General features: G+C 46.1%; 1 protein-coding gene across 2 annotated transcripts in view; it reads left to right on the top strand.

Annotated features, from left to right (window-relative positions):
* DENND11 (DENN domain containing 11) overlaps positions 1–20,368 on the top strand; it is a 41,034-nt gene extending 20,666 nt beyond the window's left edge. For both annotated transcript variants that reach the window (XM_070514786.1, XM_014859195.3), the window contains 6 exons: positions 4,319–4,472; positions 10,061–10,199; positions 11,228–11,359; positions 11,583–11,733; positions 12,437–12,505; positions 14,171–20,368. In XM_070514786.1, coding sequence (XP_070370887.1) covers positions 4,319–4,472; positions 10,061–10,199; positions 11,228–11,359; positions 11,583–11,733; positions 12,437–12,505; positions 14,171–14,366 — 841 coding nt within the window. In that variant the 3' untranslated portion in view covers positions 14,367–20,368. The remainder of the gene's footprint in view (positions 1–4,318; positions 4,473–10,060; positions 10,200–11,227; positions 11,360–11,582; positions 11,734–12,436; positions 12,506–14,170) is intronic.
* Positions 20,369–20,599: the final 231 nt, after the last annotated feature.

The raw sequence follows: 20,599 nt of genomic DNA, 5'->3' as shown, positions 1-20,599 counted from the left end.
TTATGTCTGTTGGAAGCATCTGCCTCTTCTGTGAACTGCTTCTAGCCTTTGCTACTTTTTTTTGGTTGTTGATCTTTTCATGTTAATTTCTAGGAGTTCTTTGTATAATAGGGAAATTTGTTCATGGTGATATAAATTGAAAATATTTTTCCACTTTGTCATTTCTCTTTTAACATCACTTGTTTGTTATGCAGCTGGTTTTCTTCATTGAATTCATTAATCTTCTTTTGACTTTTAGATTTTGAGTCATAGCTAGAACGGTTTTCCAGCTTGGTTATTAGAGGGCTCGGGGTAACGTGAGAGAAGGGACTTGCATGAAAGGGTTTGAGGAAGAGAAAGAAGCAGAGTAAAGTGAGCCCAGATCTGGGCAGGGATAGTACCTGACTGCAGCAGTGACTTTTATATAAATAGACTTGATTTCTGAAAACACCAGATCTGTGGTTTATATTCATTGCTTCTCATATCCCAAATTTATTTATTAGGATTTCATCCACAACTGTTGACTTCAATATCTCTCTAGTGAGAGAGTCCTTTCTATGACTATTTCTTTTTAATCAGAAGGTATTGGAGAACCACTTTATAACTTAAGAAAATAAATTAGAAAAAGGTAGAGTGTTATAAAATAAAAGGGATTTAAAACACATAACCACATTTTTGGACCTTGCTTAGATCATGGTTCAAACAACCAACTGTAAAACAGCATTTTGGGGCTAGTTGGTATAATTTGAACGTGGACTGGGTATTAGTTTATATTAAGGCATCATTATTAATATTGTGAGCAAGATAATGGCATGGTGGTTATGTTATTTTTTAAATAGACTTTATTAGAGATGCATATCAAGTGTTTAAGGGGAAAATTTTATGATATGAGGTTTGCTTCAAAACGTTTTGTGAAAAGTGTGGGTGTGGTATAGATGTATTGATAAAATATTAGTCATTGTTGAAGCTAAGTGATGAACACATTGGGTTCATTATTCTCTTCTTTCTACTTTTTGTGTATGTTTGAAAATTTCCATAATGAAAAGTTAGAAAAGACGAAATATAAAATTAACATATAGTTATTGTAGAAAACTTTGAAAAATAGAAAAAAGCTCAAAGAAAAAAAAAGAACATGATGCCCACCAGCCAGACTTATCTGTTAACATTTATATCCTTCTAATCTTTTTCCCATGTATAAATATGTGCATATACATTAATTAAAAAAAAAACGAATACTGAGGTGATTCAATATCTAAATTTTCTAAATTGGTGTCTTAACCTTCCAGTATATCATGAATAATAGTCCTCAACATCATTTCAGTGATTTCACATCATTTCAATATGTGGATGTATCACAATTTAACTATTTCACTGTTATTGGGCATTTAGATTGTTATTTTCACCACTGTAAACATGAGCATCCTTGTGGGTAAATGATTGTTCATATCCATAAACAGTTCTTTAGGCTACATTCCTAGAGATGGAGTCATTGGGTCAGAGGGTATATACAGTGTACAATTTGGTACATATTGCAAGTGATCCTTCAGAAGGGTGGTACCATTTTGTGCCTGCCCCAGCAGTAAATGAGAATGCCTGTTTTTCCGTACTTGCAAAGCTAGAAGACAGACTGGTTTGGACCAATAATGAATACACGGGAACGATGAAGCAGGGATGTGGTAGGGGAAAGTGGGGTTAGTTGTGGTGGGCATCTGCATGGTCACATAAGCGTCTGTTGTATCAGTGAAGGGGCTGTGGGCTTACGGAGAATCCAGTGTCTGGCCCTGCAGGGGAATCCTCTATCTGCCTGTGAAGCCTGTAGCTCCAGATCAATAGTATATATTGTGTCAGTTATTCTCTAGCTTTTACAGTTTTCATAGTTTGTCTTGGACAGTTTCCATAATCTATTGAATCTTGGCCTACATTTCAGTGTGGTGGTTTTTTAATCTATACATCCTTATGGATAAGATCACCAGGAAGGTCTCTTTTTGCATCATCTTTGAAGACCAGCTTATCTTCCGGCACCCTAGGCCTTGTTTCAATGCCTTTTCATTTATCTTAGCTTTGTGGTTTGATGATCAGTCTTGTTTATTGCAAAATCTACAGTGTGTTTACATTTGAGGCTTTCATACAACAGTTGCTTAACATGTATCCAGGAACTGCCAATTTATATTTATGTCTATGTTCGTAGTCGATATTCCCTATTATTGCCTTGTTCCGTCCCATCAGTCAGTGATATCTTAGGCTGTCAGAGGACAGGATCCTGAAACTAGCTTTTTGAACTTAATTGTATTCATTATTTTGTCTTAATCAAACTTTCATCAATTTGACACACATCCGTGCAGAGGTTCTGAAATCTGCCGTCTTCTCAGAATAGTCAAATACAGCATAGCCACCATGGACTTCCCATCTGGCACATGAACATTTGTAAGAGTGAAAGAAATGATGAAGCACACATACCCCCATAGTCACATGACTGCCTTCTTGTGCAAAGCTTATAACAGAATGTATAGGAACCCCCAAATTAGAGAGCTGCCGTTCAGAGAGGAACTGACTTTAGTAATCATTTTTTGGATGTAGTTGATGTTGATTTTTTTCTTTTTAAAATGTAAATTTGCTTGAAGGTCTTTTCCGGGGCTTGCCCTGAATCTTCCCCATTTACCTGCTGTTTCTGAGCCCTCACCGTGGGCCTGGCTGGACGCTGTAGGATAGCTCGGAAGGAAGGAACCTAACGTTCTGTGAGGGACTGAAATGTGTCACAAACTGTCTGAGGCACTTTTCTACTTTATTTCATTTTTACCTCAAAATAATATTGAGGTGGTACTATTTGCATTTTAAGGAGAGAGAAAATGGTGGATTTTGAAAAGGTTAGCAACTTGCCTGAGATCTCACAGTGAAGAAGTGGCAGCCTTGACATCCGGAAGTCTAAGTCGCTCTGGAGTGGAGGTGGCTGGAGAGCCCCTGGCTGCCCGTTGGAATATGAAAATCTTGAATCTGAGCAGTTTGTGTTAGCGTTTGGAGCAAGCCAAAAATGCCAGGTTGAAGGGATTGCCTGTTGTAGTCGTCCCAGGACCAACCATAATCAGAGATGCCTCCCGTTGCTCAATAAAGCTGTATTTTTATTTTTTTTTATTGTAATACGATGGAAATTGTAGGGCACCAAGAAAACAAAAATAGTGCCTTTTACTAATCCCTATGTTAGTTTCCTAGGGCTGCAACAACAAAGTACCAAAAACTGGGTGACTTAGAACAACAGAGATGTATTTTCTCACAGGCTGGACGCCTGGAATCAGGGTGTCAGCAGGCTTGGTTCCTCTGAGGCTGTGAGGGAGACCGTGTCTGTCTGCTGACTTCTGGGGGTTTGCTGGCCATCTTTGCTGTTCCTTGGCTTATAGATGAATCACTCACATCTCTGCCTTCATCTTTACATGACGTTCTCCGTGTCTGTGTGTCCAAATTTCCCCCTTTTTTCATATTGGATTAGGGGCCACCCTACTACTTCATTTTAACTTGATGACTTCTGTAAAGACCCTATCTCCAAATAAGGTCACATTCTGCGGTACTGGGGTTTAGGCCTCCAGTATATCTTTTGCGGGGGACACAATTCAACCCATAATGCCCCCATTAAACATAGTGTCAAACAGTCCCCACAGCGCTCCCGTGCTTGACTCGAGGGTGGTGGGATTCTCCAAATGGCCCAGAGTCTCAATGTGGCTTTCTTGGCTTTGGGGTCAGTTGACCGGGCTATCCACAGCCAAGTCTCTGCCAGCCGAGCAGGGTGGGAGTGGGAAGAGAAGAGACTGAGCTTTTTTCTTGCTTCATTGGTGCAAAAATTGTGAGCCCTTAGTGACACCCAGTAATAGTTGTTTTCCCTTATTTGAGACATTGAGAGGTAAGCTTCCTCTTATTCTTTTATAACAACAAAGAAAGCAAGCAAGCATGATTTCTAAACAAAGAGCAGCTTTAAGCAGGGAATTCGTGATCTTCAAAGTTATCCCTTCTCACAGCCCAGAGCCCTTCTCTGGGAAGCGCACAGAGTCTTTAGCATACCTTACTCAAGAACAATAGACATTAGTCATAGTCTGTTAATTCCGCCTGTTTCCCATGAGAAGGAGAATGTGTTCCATGGCGCTGTCAGGGAGTCTGCGAGTCTATGTTTGAGCTTTTCCTAAGGATCTTCTGCAACACCAAGAGAGGCATCCTGGGCAGCCTCAAAAAGGGGGTCTTTTAGTTTATCAGGCCCTTTGCCCCTGAGTGTTAGTCCTTGTCGGGGTGGGGGGAGGGAGTGGCATAGCTTTGGCCAGAGCTGTTCTCACTGGACACATATGTGTGTGTTGTGCAGACACCAGCTGGAGACGCCGGGACATTACTCTCATCTGGCTGCATTCTATGAGGACAAGAAAGGGGTGCTCCATGCTGGTCCCGGGAGAGGCGGCAGCCTGCCCCCTGTCTACTGGCTGCCTTCCATCCACCGGTACATGTACCCTGAGATGAAGGTGAGGTCAGCCATACTCTCACACAGTCCTGGACTTTTGTCTGGGTGCAGTAGTTGTTGATTATTTTTTTTAATTAATAAGGAATTTATGTCTTGGGCTTATGCCCAAAGTCTGGTTTTGATAGGATAGGATTGTAACCTAAGCGTTTGGGTTCTTTTAAAACATAAGGCAAGTTACCTTTTTATGCTTTCTAGACACTTCTATAGTCATGGAGCAGTGCCATATTGATAGGCCAGTTGTGGTAAACTTCTAAGGCGGAAGAAGTGGGTTTGGTTCTCTTGATTGCTTCAGATATTTTAAAGCCAGACATTTGAACTAAAGATGAAGAGTTTGAGGAGCAGGTATAATATTTCTTAGTTACAATAATCTTTATATGCCTCTATTGTGTATTTTTTTTCTGAAGTACTTTGCCTTTATACTGGAATATGTTTGTTTACAGTTAACAAAACATCCGGCCAAGTGTTAGGTGTTGGAAGGGTATGAAGATGAGTATGAACTTGAACAACCTCCTCCCCCTCCTCTCCCCCCACCCCCTCCCCCTCCCCACTCCCCTCCCCCTCCTCTTCCTCATCCACCTGTAGGTGGTCACAAGATAATTCATTGGAAACCCCAGGCTCCCTGGTAGAGAAACTATGCCATGAGTTTAAGGGAGAACTCTGGAAAGCCATCTTGGAAGAGAAGTTGCTTCCTGAAGGATTTGGCTAGGCGGAAAGTGAGGGATGCTAATTCCAGATGGAGGGAAGGCGTGAGCAATAGCAGGAGCCGTGGTCTGTCACTTTCTCAGCACCTTCTGTGAGTTAGGCATCCTGCTAGCTATTTGTACCTATTGCAGCACTCTTAAAAGTAAGGTTTTTTAAATCTCTGTGTTGCAGAAAAACCAGCTGAGGTTTATAAAGGTTCAGTTAATTGCTTAAGGCCTTATAGCCAGTAGGAGGTAGAGCCAGGATTTAAACACAGGACTGGTGCCAAGGCCAGTGCGCACTCCTTGCCCCACTCCACTGCCTTTGTGGAGAGGTAGACGTGAGAAAGCACAAGGCTGGTTCACGGGACATAAGCAGACTAGGTTGGGATTGACTTTTTATGTCACCTGACCAGGAGAGAAAAGATTGGAAAAATAGATTGTAATCAGATTGTGGAGAACCTTAAATACTGGACCATGGAATTTGAAACCTAATGAGTATCAGTTAGGTTCTTGTCAGGAAAACTCATACTGTGTTAGATATTTCAGACTAATTCAATACTGGGAATCAGTAATACGGAAATTGGAAGACTGAAGGAGCAAAAAAGGAGCAAGGTAAAATATATATGTTAGTAAATATAGACAGTGGCTACCAGCCTATTATTAGTTATCTATTGCTGCATTACAAAGTACTCCCAATTAATGGTTTCAAACAGTGTATATTTATTATCTCACAGTTTCTGTGAGTCAGGAATCCAGGCATGGTGGCTTTTGCTTCATCAAAGCCAGCAAGTCATAAAGTTTGTTGGCAAGATGGAAGTCAAAATCCTTTGTAACCTAACCGTGGAAGTGACAGTGCTGCTATGTTGTCGTATTCTGTTGGTTAGAAGCAAGTTACTCAAGGGGAAGAGGGGATTACATAAGTCTGTAAATACCAAGAGGTGAGGAGCAGTGGGGATTAGAGGCTGCCTGCCACACACTCTAGGGCTCGAGTAACAAGGAGGGAGAGGTGACATTATCAAAACAACACGGGCTTGGAAGAGGGGCCCTGCACAGCGGTGTCTCAGCCTGCTTAGGGAGGCACTTGTACCTGGTGATGCTAGACCCTCTGAAGGAGTGGGGCTCAGCTGGTGCTGGGGCTCCTAGGAAAAGCTGGAGGCTAGAAACTGAAGAGAATTTCTCCTTCCTTCTTCTTGCCTTCCAGTCTCCCGTCATTGCCTCCCACAGGGAGAACCTCACCAGAAGCCAGCTGGCATGGGAGCCCAGGAAATGTAGCTGGAAGATTTCCCAGCCCCGTGGCATGCGCTGAGAGGCAATAATTAAGGAACGGTCAGAGGGTCATTAGGGCGACTCTGGGCTTGTGTTGACCGAACCCTGCTCTGTCTCTCCCCTCCTAACTCAGACCCATTTTTTCCCTCTGACTCAAGTTGCTGCTGAGCTAATTCAAACCCACAGGGAGCTGACCAGCCTCTGACCTGGGTGTCCCTGGATTCCTCTCCCCAAAAGACCAAGGAGGAGAGACAGAGGGCAAAACAGTAAAATCGCCGTCTGCTTTTGCCTTCTTGAGGGCAGCTCATTAGCATACATGTTAAACCCTGGGAGAGGCAAGGAAAAGGATCTTTAATGGGCTATAGATAGAAGTATGAACGATCTTCTTTTTAAAACACAATTTTTTAGCACATATCAAAATTAAAAATAACATGTACCCTTTGATCCAGCAGTCCCACTCATTAGGATCCATCCTTTATCTGCAAACCACCAGAGTTTCCTGATATCTGTATAAGAATATTTAAGTCAGCATTGTTCAGAGTGTTAAACAATTAGAATGCCCCGTATATTATACGGCCATTATGAATATGAACTAGAACATAAGTAGTTGACATGGAAACTACCAGGAAGTGTTCTATGTGAGAATAGCAAAGTGCAGAAAGCTGTATCTGATATGATCACACTTTCGTAAAGTAATCACAGCCTCAGGTATCGACAGAGAGAGAGATACACGTACATGCGTACAAGAACATGGGGAAATCTGGATGGGTGTATGCTAGGTTGTTAATACATCTGTTACCTGGGGGCGAGGTAAGGTTTGGAGGGGCAAGGCTTTACATGTGTGAAGAAAGGAAGGGCCAGGAAAAAAAATGACAGCAGTAAAACTGTGGTATACATGATATGATTCCATTGGTCATTTATGGAATATCACATATATGTACATATAAAGAAATTTCTATGTAAGCTTTCTATTGAAATATAATATTTGTAGCAACAAGTTGAAAAACCTCAAGTGTATAGTTCAGTGAGTTTTCACAAAGTGAACACAAGTATAAAGAAAATTTTAAAAGGAGTAAGTTTTTGAAGTAGAGGTCAGATCTAAGACTATTCCAGAGGGAAAAACCTGGGGAGGGGGAGGAAGGAAGAATGGAACCCTCTCTGGGAGGCCCAACAATGGCTGGTAAATGCTCTCCCAGAGAAATGGGAAAGTGGGGGAAAGTCAGCGTTGGAGGTGGAGCCCCAGGAGCGGATGGATTCCCCCCAGGAAGCAGGGGGCAGGTGGAAGGCAAGGGACGAAGAGTGAACCCGAGGGCTGTGCCAGCAGTGGTTGGGGCATAAGAAGAGCACAGAGGACCTGACATAAAAGGCGGGAGGGAAGACCAAGCTCGGGACTGTACACATCAGGAAAAGAGTTTTCTGTGAAAGCTACAGTCGAACAAGGCTGTGAAAGGGAAATCGATTACAATGAAAGCCAAGGAAGTGTCTGTTGCATTGTGCAGTTGGACAGGTCAGGCAGTCGCTGTGGCTGCCTCTTTCAGAAGACAGTAGGTTTCCCTCACTGGGGCTGCTTTCTTGGCACAGGCCCAGCACTGCAATCACTTGTGGTTCCCAGGAAGTGGCATGTCGTCTCTTATCTCCAGGCCTTTGCACATGCTGGTCCCTCAGCCAAGAACAGCATCCCTCCAGGTCATCCTTTTTGTCGAAGCTGACATCACTGCCTCCAGGAAGTCTTCATCTCTCCCAGAATTGGGTCAGGCACACTCCTGCAGCCGCTGCCCCTCTCCCATCATGGCTCTCGGTCTGAGGCTTAATTGCTGGTGCACCTGTTTCTCCCACTAGCCTGTAAACTACACGAGGGCAGGGCCTGGGTCTCTCTGTTCATTGTTGGAACTAGACTACTAACCTAGCACGGTGCTTGGCACAAAGTAAGCACATGAGAGATATTTCTTGCGTGAATGCATCCATGTGTCCGTCAGTGATGAATAAATAAGATCAGAATTAAGGATTGATCATTCGTTTAGGATTCCAGGGCCCAGGACACATTTGGACAAGGGCTTCGTGCAGTAGGAGCACATGTGCAGGGCTCGAAGACTACAGAGGGGAGGCCGGGAAGAGCCTGGATGGGCAGTGGCTCCCTCTCCTACCTTGCTGCTGTTTGACTTTCATGAAAGATTGTGACTGGAGGGATCTGACCGGATGTAGTCGCTTGGTGCCTCTCCTGGAGATTTGGGATGTGGTGGCAGAAGGGCACAGGCAGGAACCCTCAGGGGAGGGCAGCCTTGCTGGTGGCATGAGGCAAGTGAAAGGCCCCGGTGCAGGGGTGATGCAGGGAAAGGGAAGTCCTCTCCCTGGTAGTTCAGGACGCTGCGCCTGGCAGAGCGCTGAGGCCCAGGGCTGCCTCAAGGCTTAGGTGTGGGTACCTCTGAGGACTCTCAGGTGTTAAACTCAGCAGGTGGCCTTGGTGTTGGCATCACTCTTTAGAAGTGCTCTCGCCTGTGTCCCTAATGGGTGGTGAGCACTGTTCTGACACTTTAGCATGGAAGTGACCTTCCAGAGCACTCACAGGGCACCTGGCTTGAAGCCTTTGTTTCATTAGCGACAGTAGTGGCTGCTGCATGTGGGCTCTTCCTACGAGCTAAGTATTTCATGTTTATCCTCAGGTGGTCCTTCTAGCTTTATGAGGGATGTGATGCTCTCTCCTTTTTACAGTTGAAGAGAGTGAACTGGAAACATTGGCCAACTTTCCTGAGGCTGCCCTGTTGGTAAATGGCAGAGCCAGGATTGGAATTCAGCTTTTCCTGGGTCAGAGGTCATGCCTTTAACCCCTAGGACATCCCTTGGCTCAGGGCTCCTAGGAGGCAGCCTCAGGGTTGCAGGCTCCTGCATTCAGCGTGGAAGGAAGGGTAGTTAGAGTTGAAGTGTGTGGGTTTATTGTGCCTGTAGGCCCCATGGGGGCTTCTGCTGTAACCTGTGCAGACGCCTCGCACAGTAACTGGGTGCCTATACATTTGGGATCTAACCTGGGGCTGTTTGCTCCTCATTTTATTCCTTCCAGTGCTCAGTAATGTTTCGAGTTGCATTTTCTCACTGAGATGTACTGTCACTTCAGAGATGCTTTTGCTTCCGACTTTTAAGAAGTTGTGTTCAGGGCTGGCCTGGCAGTGTAGTGGCTAAGTTAACGTACTCCACTTTGGTGGCCCAAGGTTTGCAGGTTCAGATCCCAGGTGCGGACCTGTGCACTGCTCATCAAGCCATGCTGTGGCAGCATCCCACATGAAAGAGAGGAAGGTTGGCACAGATGATAGCTCAGGGCCAATCTTCCTCACACACAAAAACAGGTTGAGTTTCTTTCCTCTGCACCTCTCTCCCGAGTGAAGTAGGTAATGGTCCCTAAACTCAAACTCCAGTGTATCAGGGGAGCTGCTGAATTACAGAAATCTAGTTGAAAGGTAAGACTTTTAAAGTGAAAAATATCATTTTGTGTGGAAGTAACCATCCCTTAATGTAGCTGTTTGGTTGGACTTTGGATTTTGGGGGGAGCGCTGGTCAGCACACACCTGTATTGAATATTTTTTGCAGTGATGTTTCTAACAAGCTAGTCCTCCTTCCCTCCGCCTCTACTCCCGTTTTATTTTTTCAGATCACGCACCCGGCTGGCTGCATGTCTCAGTTTATTAAGTTCTTTGGAGAACAGATCCTCATCCTTTGGAAATTTGCCTTACTTCGAAAGCGCATTTTGATATTTTCTCCGCCTCCTGTGGGCGTTGTATGCTATCGAGGTAACTAGAAGCCAGAGTCGGGGGTTCTTCCTAAGTTCCCTGGAACAGAAACTGCTTGAGTCCTTCCGTTGTCAACCAAGTTCAGAAGAGTCTGGGCTATTATCAAGGGGATCGTGGGCTCTAAGCCTGTGAGTGACATGGTCGGATTTGTGTTTTAGTGTGTAGACTCTGGTGGCAATATAGAAGATGGATTAGGGGACAAATCAGTAGTCGGCTCAGAGATCACGGACTGGATGACAGCAGAGAAGATGGAGTCTAGATATATTTAAGAGAGAAACTTCACAAAATTTGGTGTCTGTTTGGGTTGTAAGGTTCTGCTGTGTGAAGTGATGGAGAAAGTGTCTAGGGTGACAGGGATGGTGGGGCCACCAGACAGGGGACCGAGGAGGAGTAGGTGGGGGTGTGATAGAGTTAACTTTGGACACAGGGGGCGAGTGTTGCCTGTGAGGCCTTCGCAAGATGTACACCAGCCACCGCTGTGTTGGGTCAGGACCTTGGGGGGAAAGTTGAGCTGGGGATAGAGATTTGAGAGTGGCATACAGACGGTGCCCACAACCGTGGGAGAGAGTGAGTGAGGAGAGGTGTGCCGGTGTTTAAGATGCAGGCGCAGGAGGCGAACAATAAAGGTGGAAGACAGGGGAGACTGAGGTGGAACAGTCAGAAGAAGGGAGGGAACTGAAAGATGCAAGGGTTACAGCAGGCAAGGGTTGCGAGGAGGAGGAACGTCAGCAGTGCCAACCCTAAGCAAGACCAGGTGAGATGAAGGCAGACATGTCCATTAGATTTGGTGAGACGTTGTTGGTCTGACCTTGAGGAGGTCAGGTTCTGCTGTGGGAGCTGAAAGGCTGGTCCCCCCACCCCATCTCCTCAGAATGCCAGGACCACTTGGTGACCCAAGTACCAGGACAGCACAAAGCAAAGCCCTCAACAATGTCCTTGGAGAGGACTCAGGGGGGCTGGCCCGCAGGCTTCATGGGAGGGGGACTGGGAGGGGCAGACACTTCTCTCACCTCCTATGTCCCCCACAGTGTACTGCTGCTGCTGCCTGGCCAACGTCTCCCTGCCTGGCATCGGGGGCACCATTCCTGAGTCCAAGCCTTTCTTCTATGTGAACGTGGCTGACATCGAGAGCCTGGAGGTAGAGGTGTCCTATGTGGCCTGTGAGTACGGGGCCCTCCCTGCAGCCTGCCCACATGTCCCTGCCCCGAGTACATTTGACGACTGCTGGGAGCCGTGCTCTGGCCGCCCAGCTCCCCAAGGGCCCGTCTCCTCCTCCTCTCAGATGCGGGGCTCCCCGGACCCCCTGGTTCCCCGGTGGGGTCAGGATGGTGCCCTTCAGTGACAGCCTCTGGGTTCCTGCCTTCTGAGCCTTGGGTCTCACAGGCACCACAGAGAAGATTTTCGAGGAGAAGCGGGAACTGTACGACGTGTACGTGGATAACCAGAATGTGAAGACGCACCACGACCACCTGCAGCCCCTGCTGAAGATCAACAGTGCTGACCGGGAGAAGTACCGGCGGCTCAACGAGCAGAGGTGGGGAGCCCGCGTGTGTGCCAGTGCGGGGCTGGGTGCGGCGAGGCCCACCCGCGCTGGGAGAGAGCTGTCCCCAGGGTGCTGCCATTCTCAGCACGGCCGGGGGTCTCTGTAAAGCTGTCTGTCCCCCCTTCCCTCACGGCACGTTGCTGCCAGTTGGCCTGCTGCCCGGGAGATGGGAAATGAAGGGAAGCCCTGCGCTGAACAAGCCGGCCTTCCGGCGTATTGTCCTGATAGGAGGGTAGCAAACGTGCATGGGGCAACCTCTTTCTGATGCAGCCCAAGGAGAACAAGCATTTACTGAGCACCTACATTGTTTGGATCCCTGTATTGAGAACTTAGTTATGCGTTGTCTCTTGTAATTCTCCGTAATTTGGTTATCCTGTGAGATAAATGGTATCGTTTGGTTTTAACGGTGAAATAAATGGTATCATCATCATCCTTATCTTTTGGGCAAATAGGAAGGATTGTCTCTCCTGGGATTACTGTACAGAGGGGCAGAACTGGCCCTGGACTCCACGGGTTTGACTCCAAGCTCTGTTCCTTCCTGTCCCTTCTTGCCCTGCCTTTGGATGGGGGTCCTGCTCTGGGCCACCCTCCTTCCTGGGAGATGGGGGGCCTGTTGCAGATGCCTGACCGAGGCCCTGGCCTATGAGTGGGGCCCTGTAGCTGTGCCAGGGTCTGATGGCGATCCCCTCCACAGGCAGATGCTGCTGTATTCCCAGGAAGTGGAAGAAGACTACAACCCTTGTGAAGAGGACCTCTTTGTGCTGTAAGTCAGCCCGGGGCAGTGGGTGTGGGGCCTCCCTGAGGATATCTTGGCCCAGCTGCTGTAGCCTGGATCCTCCCGTGTCACCCGCTGCAGTCCAGGCATGTCCTTTATTGCTGCCAAGGGCACTTAGAGCTGGGCTCCATACAGGGCCAGCTGCAAGCCCAGAAATGCTGACAGGGGACCCAGGGAGTTAAGGACAGAAGCAGCAAAGGTTATTAAGAGAAAATAGGAGTCCTCATGTTGGTGTTCCTGTTGGGCATGTCCATCCAGATGTCCACGGCACAGAAGCTCTGTCTGTCTGGATTCAAGGGCTTCTCATCCATTGCTTCCTTTGAATAGAGCAGTTCCTTGCACTGAGTAGTATGGGATAATCTGAAAATTTAAGTCTCGAACCTAATGAAATCTCTTTCCCCAGATCTCTTGGTGGTCAGGGTGGGAGTCATGGCCTTTGTACCTCACAGCATTGAATTCATTCAGTAAGCAGCTGTGTGAACAGTGCTCAGTGATAAGAACAGAATTGTAATTTGAACGGAAACAATCCTCCCAGCTTCCAGTTTGTCTCCCCGCCTCCTGTGCTGGGCTGGGGGTAGGGAGTAGCACTTCCCATTAGAACCGTTTCTGGCTTTGATCTTGAAAACGTAATGTTGACATTTCAACAAAGTGCAGTACTTTGGTTGTGAGAAAGTGTACTTTCTGATGCGTACATGCTGTTTAGATGTAAAGCATTTGGGCACTGGGCAGAGAGCCAGCAGTCTCACCAAGGTTTGACACACTCCATTGTCCTGAAACTGCTGAGCATCCAGAGCTTTGGGCCCTGGGCGCCTCTGCTGAATCCGCCTTTGAGAGGTCTGTGGAACACAGCGGAAAAGTCTAGACAGTGAATGCCTTTTCTGAATATGGTTTGTATATTCATATAGTAACATAAATCAGTGACAGTTAAATCGTGCTCTGTGTGTAATTTTCCATAAAGTAATCAAAGGCAAACACTCAAGGACGATGGTGAGCTGTGGCAGTATCAGGGCCTCCAGCTGGGCCCCGTGTCTCGTCACCCTTGACGTCCCCCTCTGCTGGCCTCAGAACATCCGGTGCCTGCCCGCTCTGAGCTCCGCCTTTTCAGTGTGGACGGTCATGGTCCGCCTGTGCGCCGGCTCAGGGGCCGCGGTGCCCATTCAGAGCCCTCCTGTATCTCAAAGGCTCGCCTCCTGCTGCCGGCCCTAGTGATCTGTCTGGGATTTTAAAGATGAATTTCACTTTCTCACTTGAACCTTAGAACTGCATTGTCAGCTTTTTTTTTTTTTTTCTAACTTCCCCTATGACTAAGCAGAAAGGGAGGAACCCACTACGATGGGAGCCTCTCCCTGAGGCTGTGCTTAAACCCCTAGGAACCTCTCGACAGGGAAATAGAAATAGATTTTTGGCAGTCAGGCCATCACTTGCTTGGGGATTTTGCTAATCATACTGTGATTAAATACCAGTGGTTTCTTTGCCAACCTTAGTAGCACTGGAATAATCCTTTGTTTGATCCTGTTTTCTTCTTTGAAAAGGTGTTTTTGAAAGCATTTGAAAGTCTATTGAAACAGTGTAGCTTTGGTTCCTCGTGTGTGGATTATTTGGTGAGCTTTTTTGTCTTTTCTCCCCTCCGTTTCCTGCGTCTTGTGAATGCAGGTTTTTCCTAGAACAAAACAACCGGATATTTCAGACTTTGCTGGAGGTGTCTGCCAGTCAAGACAAAACTCTGACCGCCGAGCACGCCCGGGGCATGGGTCTAGACCCCCAAGGAGACCGGAGCTTTCTCATGGACCTGCTGGAGGCCTATGGCATCGATGTCATGTTGGTCATTGACAACCCCTGTTGCCCATAGGAAGAGTGAGCAAGGACTGGTGAGCCGCCTCACGTGGGGAGTTCACCCCAGGCCCCAGACGGCCTCCTTTTTTATTAAGTTGACACACAGGAATATTGTTTATACTTTCCGACAACTGTAATTTTTGCAATCTCCTCTTTTCCCTTCCTCCCTGGAGGTAAGATGAGGTCACCTTCGTTCTGTGTCCGGCTTTGCTAGGATGTTGGAAGCCGCCACTTTCTCCAAGAGCTGCTTCCTGGTTTGGTCTTAGGAGTTTTCAAAGTAGATTCTCTCATCTCCTTACTGACTGACTTGAGGGGATGTGGCAACGACCATATATCACTAGGAGTGGGACGAGCTCTGGAGACCCTGGGGTGAACTGTTCAGAAGGTCTGTATGGTCTGTGTCCCTTGCTGTACTCAAGAATGAGAAGTCTGTCTGTCTGGTGTGGCCTTGGATGCTCATCCGCCTGAAGGCGGAAGCTAAACCAGATGACTTTCAAGGTTTTTATCAGTTCTGGGAGTCCAGTCTTGGGATCAAATCCCTTTTCCTGTTTATTCGGGCAAATCTATGTCTTCTCTGTTCACGAGTAGAGACCTCAGAGGGAAAAAGGATGTTTCTGACACCAAGTAGGAGCTTCTCTAAGGACAGGATGACAGGGAAAAGTTGCTTATCAGTCAGCTGAAAACTAGAATTCTAGAATGAGGCCTTGAAGCTTTCCTCAAAGTAAGTTAATGGTGGCCAGTCGACTTAGTATTCCTCTTTCTCTGAATCTCCGCCTCTTGGGATAGGTTGGAGAATTCCTAACGGCCAGTGGTGGCCCTGGAGCTTGCAAGCAAATTCCTTTACAACTTAGTCTCCTTTAAGGGCTAACCATCCTCTGGGTATTTTTAAAGAGAGGCATCTGTTGCCACAAAAGGCAGAGTGGTTGAGGTTCTAGCAGGATAGAGACGAAGATGTTTCTTTATCCAGCAGAGTTCTCTGGAGGCGTTGCTAGCAGAGCCTCTGGATCAAAACAAAGATTTGTGCATGCCGTGACCTAGCAAGGATCTGAGCTGGTTCACCCGGGGGTTGGAGCATGTTAACAAGACTATGCCAGTTTTGAGCCCTCACAGACTTTTCCTTAGCAAAGATGACATTCCTTGAGCTCAGTAATTGGAGCCAGACACATAACAGATTTGTTGGAGAGCAAATTTGATAGTGCCTTCACTCAGGAAAGTAGTCAGGAAGCCCTGGGTGTCAGTGATGAATTTGTCTGCTTTCCTCTGGAATGTTCTGGTCTGGGACAGCTCCTGTCTCTCCCTGTCTCTTCTCTTTGGCTGGGTTTTGGGTGGATGCCAGTTCAGTGAGACAGCAATTATTTGTTAACCATAGGAAGCCAACTCCTGTGAGTAGAGTTAAGCTCTTTTGGGCCATAATTTAGGATTTTGACTTGGGATACTGGGTTATTGGTGACAAATAATTTGTTCCCCTTCACTCTGCCTGCCCAGCTCTGTTATCGGAATAGCCATCAATGTATCCAGGTCTTTGACCGGGTTCCAGCCAGGCTAACGTACACAGAAGGGAGAAAGAACTTTCAAATGGATGGGTCACATGTCTTAAGACTAGGTTTTTAGAGCTTATTCCTTTATTCAAAAATATTTTCACTGTAGCTCCTTGATAGGGAATTCAGGACTAAAGAAATTCATGTCTAGAAATGTGAACAGACTGATTAATCAAGGCAGCGTCTTTTATGTAAATACATAAGTAAGTTTGGGCATTAAAATGTAAACCATACAACTAATACATTTTTCTCCTCTGCAGTGTGGGTTTAGCCATCATTTCAATAATATATATGTTTACAAAAGAAAAAAATCTGTTTTGAAGCTGACGCTTCCCCACCATTTTTCTTGAAGAGTAACCGTCTCTTGCTCCTGGAGAAGGAGCGGCCTTTCTAACTTGGGTCAAGTAAGGGTACTTTCAGTGCCCGTAGGTTCAAGGTTTTCTAAGTTGGGGGTTAGGTGGTCAGAGGCAGGGGAAGGGGTGAAAGGGAAGGTCAGATTCTCTTGGAGGACACAGGCAGACCCTCTTTCTGTGGAACTGGGGAATTTGTTGGAAGAATGCTCTTTTTATGCACTTTTGTTTATTCACAGTCTTTCTGCATGCGACCGCTTCTGTTCTGTGGTCTAACTGCTAGCTCAGCAGTGCTGATGTAAAGGTAGTGGGGTGAAAATGAGGTTCCTGTGTTTCCCTTTGAATGGTGGCTCAGGGGTCCTGGGTTTTTTACTCCATCCTGTTGTAGGCAGCTGTCTGGCGTCTTGGTGCGTTCCCTGACACACTGCAGAGGGCTGGGGTGTGGGTGCCCCAGAAGGGAATGTACCTGTGAGGCAGTGCCATGTCCTAGGTCATCTGGAGCCTGGGCTCAGCTGACCCCAAAGCAGAACTTCTCCCGCCTCCCTGTATTCCTTTTAAGAGGGAACCCAAGGACTCAGTCCTTCCCTACATTGCCAGCTTCCTCGTGGGACCAGCACTCTTGTGCAGCGCCGCCTCTGCTTGGCCTAACAGCATGCTCGCTGGCTCTGTAGTTACCGTTGTTGCTGTTTATCGTCCCTCAAGTATTTCTTGCTTGGATTGTGATATGGAGCCTCTTGCTTCCGAGGTCACCTTTCGAAGATCTGCTTTGTATCCGACTCTGCTCCTGCCCCCTACCTTCTCCTCAATATCTCAAGTGAGCAGCACGGCCAGTGTCGTTTGCTGTCACTTCTCTGAAAGGGGAATTTGTTTGTGAAGTAGCAGGCAGGAATCCCTGCACAGTGACAGCTGAAGCTAGAAGCCACAAGGACCTGCTTTTCTGTCCGTGCTGAAATGTTTTCTGAGAAACCATCTGCTTTTGTTTGGAAGACATTGGTGAATGTCCCTATTCCCTGTCTTCTAGGTCGGTAAGCTCTGCGTTACCAGTGACATTATTAGCACTGACCTTTCAGAGCAGGGTTGGAAACCTTGACTGAGGTGGCCTTCTGCTCCTCTCTCGTGGGACCTCATCCCCTCCTGCCTCAGCTGGCTTGCTCCTTCTGGGGCACTTTCACCTGATCTAGTGCCATGCTGTGAGCCATGTGCTGATCAGTGGTTCCTGGGATCCTTGAGGCTGCCCTGTCATCCTTGAATCAGGAGAACGTCCAGATGGCAAGATTCCTTGTGGGTCCTGGAGTCTAGGCTTGGGCTTTGTTGATGTTCAGTAATATATGACAATGGCCTGTTAAAGTGGACTTCTTTCAATTTTGCAGGCTTGGCAGATGGTAATATTCAGCCTTGGGGACAATGTGCAGTTGTGCTCTGGCTTAGGACACTTTCTTCAGAAGGAGTCAGATAGGTAGGGCTTATTTCCTACCAGACCAAAAAGTATGGACCAAATAATTTGTTAAGAATTAGCTTTGGCTTCAGTCAAGCCTGAAGGCCTTCTCGGGCCTGGTGTAGACCCATCCAATGTAAGTGTCCACCTGGGTCCCTGGACAGTCCTCAGTCAATCACTGCAGTGAATTAGAAGGCATTTGCCTCCCTCTCCATCATCCGTTGTGACATCTCTTCTTCCATTTGGCTGGGGAGGGGAAGCTGAACTCATTGATATATTGATAGAAATAATTCAGCATAGGAATTTGCATCTGTAACTTACCTTGTTTTGTTCCATGTGAAAATCAAGGTGGGAAATATAAGTGTAGCACAGAGTGCGGATAATTCTAAATACCACGTGTGAAGACTCATTTATCAGTGTAACTACCTATGATATGTTAGCTGGAAGATAAAGGTAAAGATAAATTAAATCCTAGCTGAATCACTGTTTTTCATTCTGGTGGCTCTGAGGATGAACTTGGTATTTATCTTGATACACTGAAAGCCCTTCAAACACCATAAAAAGATGAGATTATTCACCTTTAAACTGAGGCCCTTATGTAAAGGGCAATCATGAATTAACCTTTTAATGATAGTACAGCAACCGTTTTTGTTTTTTTTTTTTTAATGAAACTGCGTAGTCCACGGAATGGATAGAGATGCTTTTTCCAGCCCCAGTGCGGATCACACTTGCACAGGGAAACGGGTAGGGGAGGGTGGTGCTGAATAAAATGATAAGACAAAGTTCAGCGTGACAGGGAACTTTGTGACGACAGTTCTAAACGGGCAAAAAAGTTAATATGGGGAGCAAGATGTCATACATGGGCCTTATCTCCCTGTTAGGTTCCTGGCTAGTGAGCTCGGCATCCGTGAACAGTCCGCCCTCACACCTTCCCCCTGCCCTTCTCAGTTCTGCCCTGTGCCCTGCAGTAAGGACCCTGCACACCAGTGGCCGACCTTGGCAGGCCCAGTCCTGGCTGGCCCTACTCATTTCAGGAAAACTCTGTTCTCATTCAGGTGGGGGAAGAGAAGGAGTGGAGGCCTCCTGTTACTCCCAAGTCATGGATTTTTAATATTCCATTTTTGTTACTAATATACCTCTGTTTCCAGGAGCTATTGGAGCGCTGAGTATTGTGGGAAAAGGCTAACTGTGAAATAAGTTAATGTTTTTCTTATAAGAAATGGAAGTTTATTTTTATATCGATATTACTGTGTGTTGAATTGAGTATGCAGATGTTGAAAAGAAAGGAGATTTCAAAACTATAATCCTAGAAGAAATGGGCAGTTTTGGAATTTGGAAGCAACTGAGACCCCATGAAAGTTTTATTATTTAAATGCTTTGGAGAGTGAATAAGTAGACTGTGCTGTGAAATCCTAGCAGCGATGTTAGGAGATAAAGTTTGACAGTCCTAGGGAGGACAATAGACAGTCACCAACTTTAAATAAAACTCTTGGCCAAAGGGGGTAAATGTGAGAATGCTGATTATGAGGCCTTTTAACTGGTGGAGTGGGAGGCTGTTTTATAACTAGCACTTTAACTCATTTTTGGAGCTGGAATACAGGGGCAGTTGGATGAAACTGCACATTTAGAAAGGAAATAAGAATTTTCTAGTGCTATATAGAAAAATGATGGAGAACTAAAGCCCTGCTTTCATCTTTTTAGAGTTTATTCTAGAAGCTCAGTATAGCAGGGCTTTTAGAGGTAATAGGGTCTAAACTCAGAAAATTTATTTAATTACTAGAGGAGAAGGGTAAGTGTGAATTCCTTGCTGGGGGCAAAATGCGTCTTTAGAGTAATGATACATTTTCTCTGCTGTCTGAGGACGGCTGAGGAGGGCGGGGGTGGGCTGGGGGCTTAGAAAATAGCCAGGGATGAGCCACAAAATGAGAAATCCACACCGAGGTCACTGAGTTAGCTGACTGCTAATATATTTGACATTAGAGTGAAAACTTCCTTTGGCCAAAGTAAACAAAGATAAAAGTATAAAAAATTTTGAAGCTGGCATCAGGAAAAGAGTTTCAGTCCAGTGTGCCCACGAAGACCGAAAGTGCTGCAGGTGGAGGTTCTGGGCTTTTGAACAGACCAGGTGGGACACGTTAGGGGTGTAGAGTAGAGGAAAACAAAATTAACCTCCTTATTTACACCACACCTGTTGGCTAAATTTTTCATAGGTTTAGGAAATAAAATTTTTTGAAAAAGAAATAGTTGTAGCCTTGGAAAAACGGTTTTCCTATTCTTTCCAAGTTCAGATCAGCATAGTCTGCCCGTCGCCTTCTATGTCAAACTCCCATTTCATTAACACCCAGCATAGGAGCTATAGCAATAAGAGACACTGAGTCTATTTTTGTTTCACGTCTTTACTGCCTAGTATGAAATTAGTAAGATAGCTGATAAATTTTACCCTGAATGCTATACATACAGGTATGTGGTTCTCTCTCTCTTTTCAGTGGTGATCATTTTAAAGGCCTAAAGAAAGCTGGGGTTAATCCTGAAGCTAAGAGTAAATGTTTCTTGAATTGATTTTGTTCTGTGGTACAAATAACATCTGTGTATATCATATCTGTATATATCTGAACCAAGTTGTGTGCAGAGAGGTTGATATAACTATATTTACAGAAAACAATTTTTACAATTAAAATTCACATTTTAACGTGAACATGTGTGCTGCAGTCCTTTACTAGTCCAAGAAACGTGGTTTGTAGGAAGGGATGCTGGCCCAGTGCATGAGCAGAACCCGGGGGCTGAATGCCAACCTCACTCACAGTGGTGATGGTGGAAACCGGAGAGCTGGTGCCTACTCTCCTAGAGGCTGTGGTCTGGGATAAACGTTCTCCAGGTTAATGGAAACCAAAGTTGGGAATAAGCTGCCATCCAGAAAAGCTAGGAC

This window comes from Equus asinus, chromosome 1 (genome assembly GCF_041296235.1).
Source record: "Equus asinus isolate D_3611 breed Donkey chromosome 1, EquAss-T2T_v2, whole genome shotgun sequence".
NCBI lineage: Eukaryota > Metazoa > Chordata > Mammalia > Perissodactyla > Equidae > Equus > Equus asinus.
Note: the sequence above shows the minus strand (reverse complement) of the source record. Positions and strands in the feature narration are given on the sequence as shown.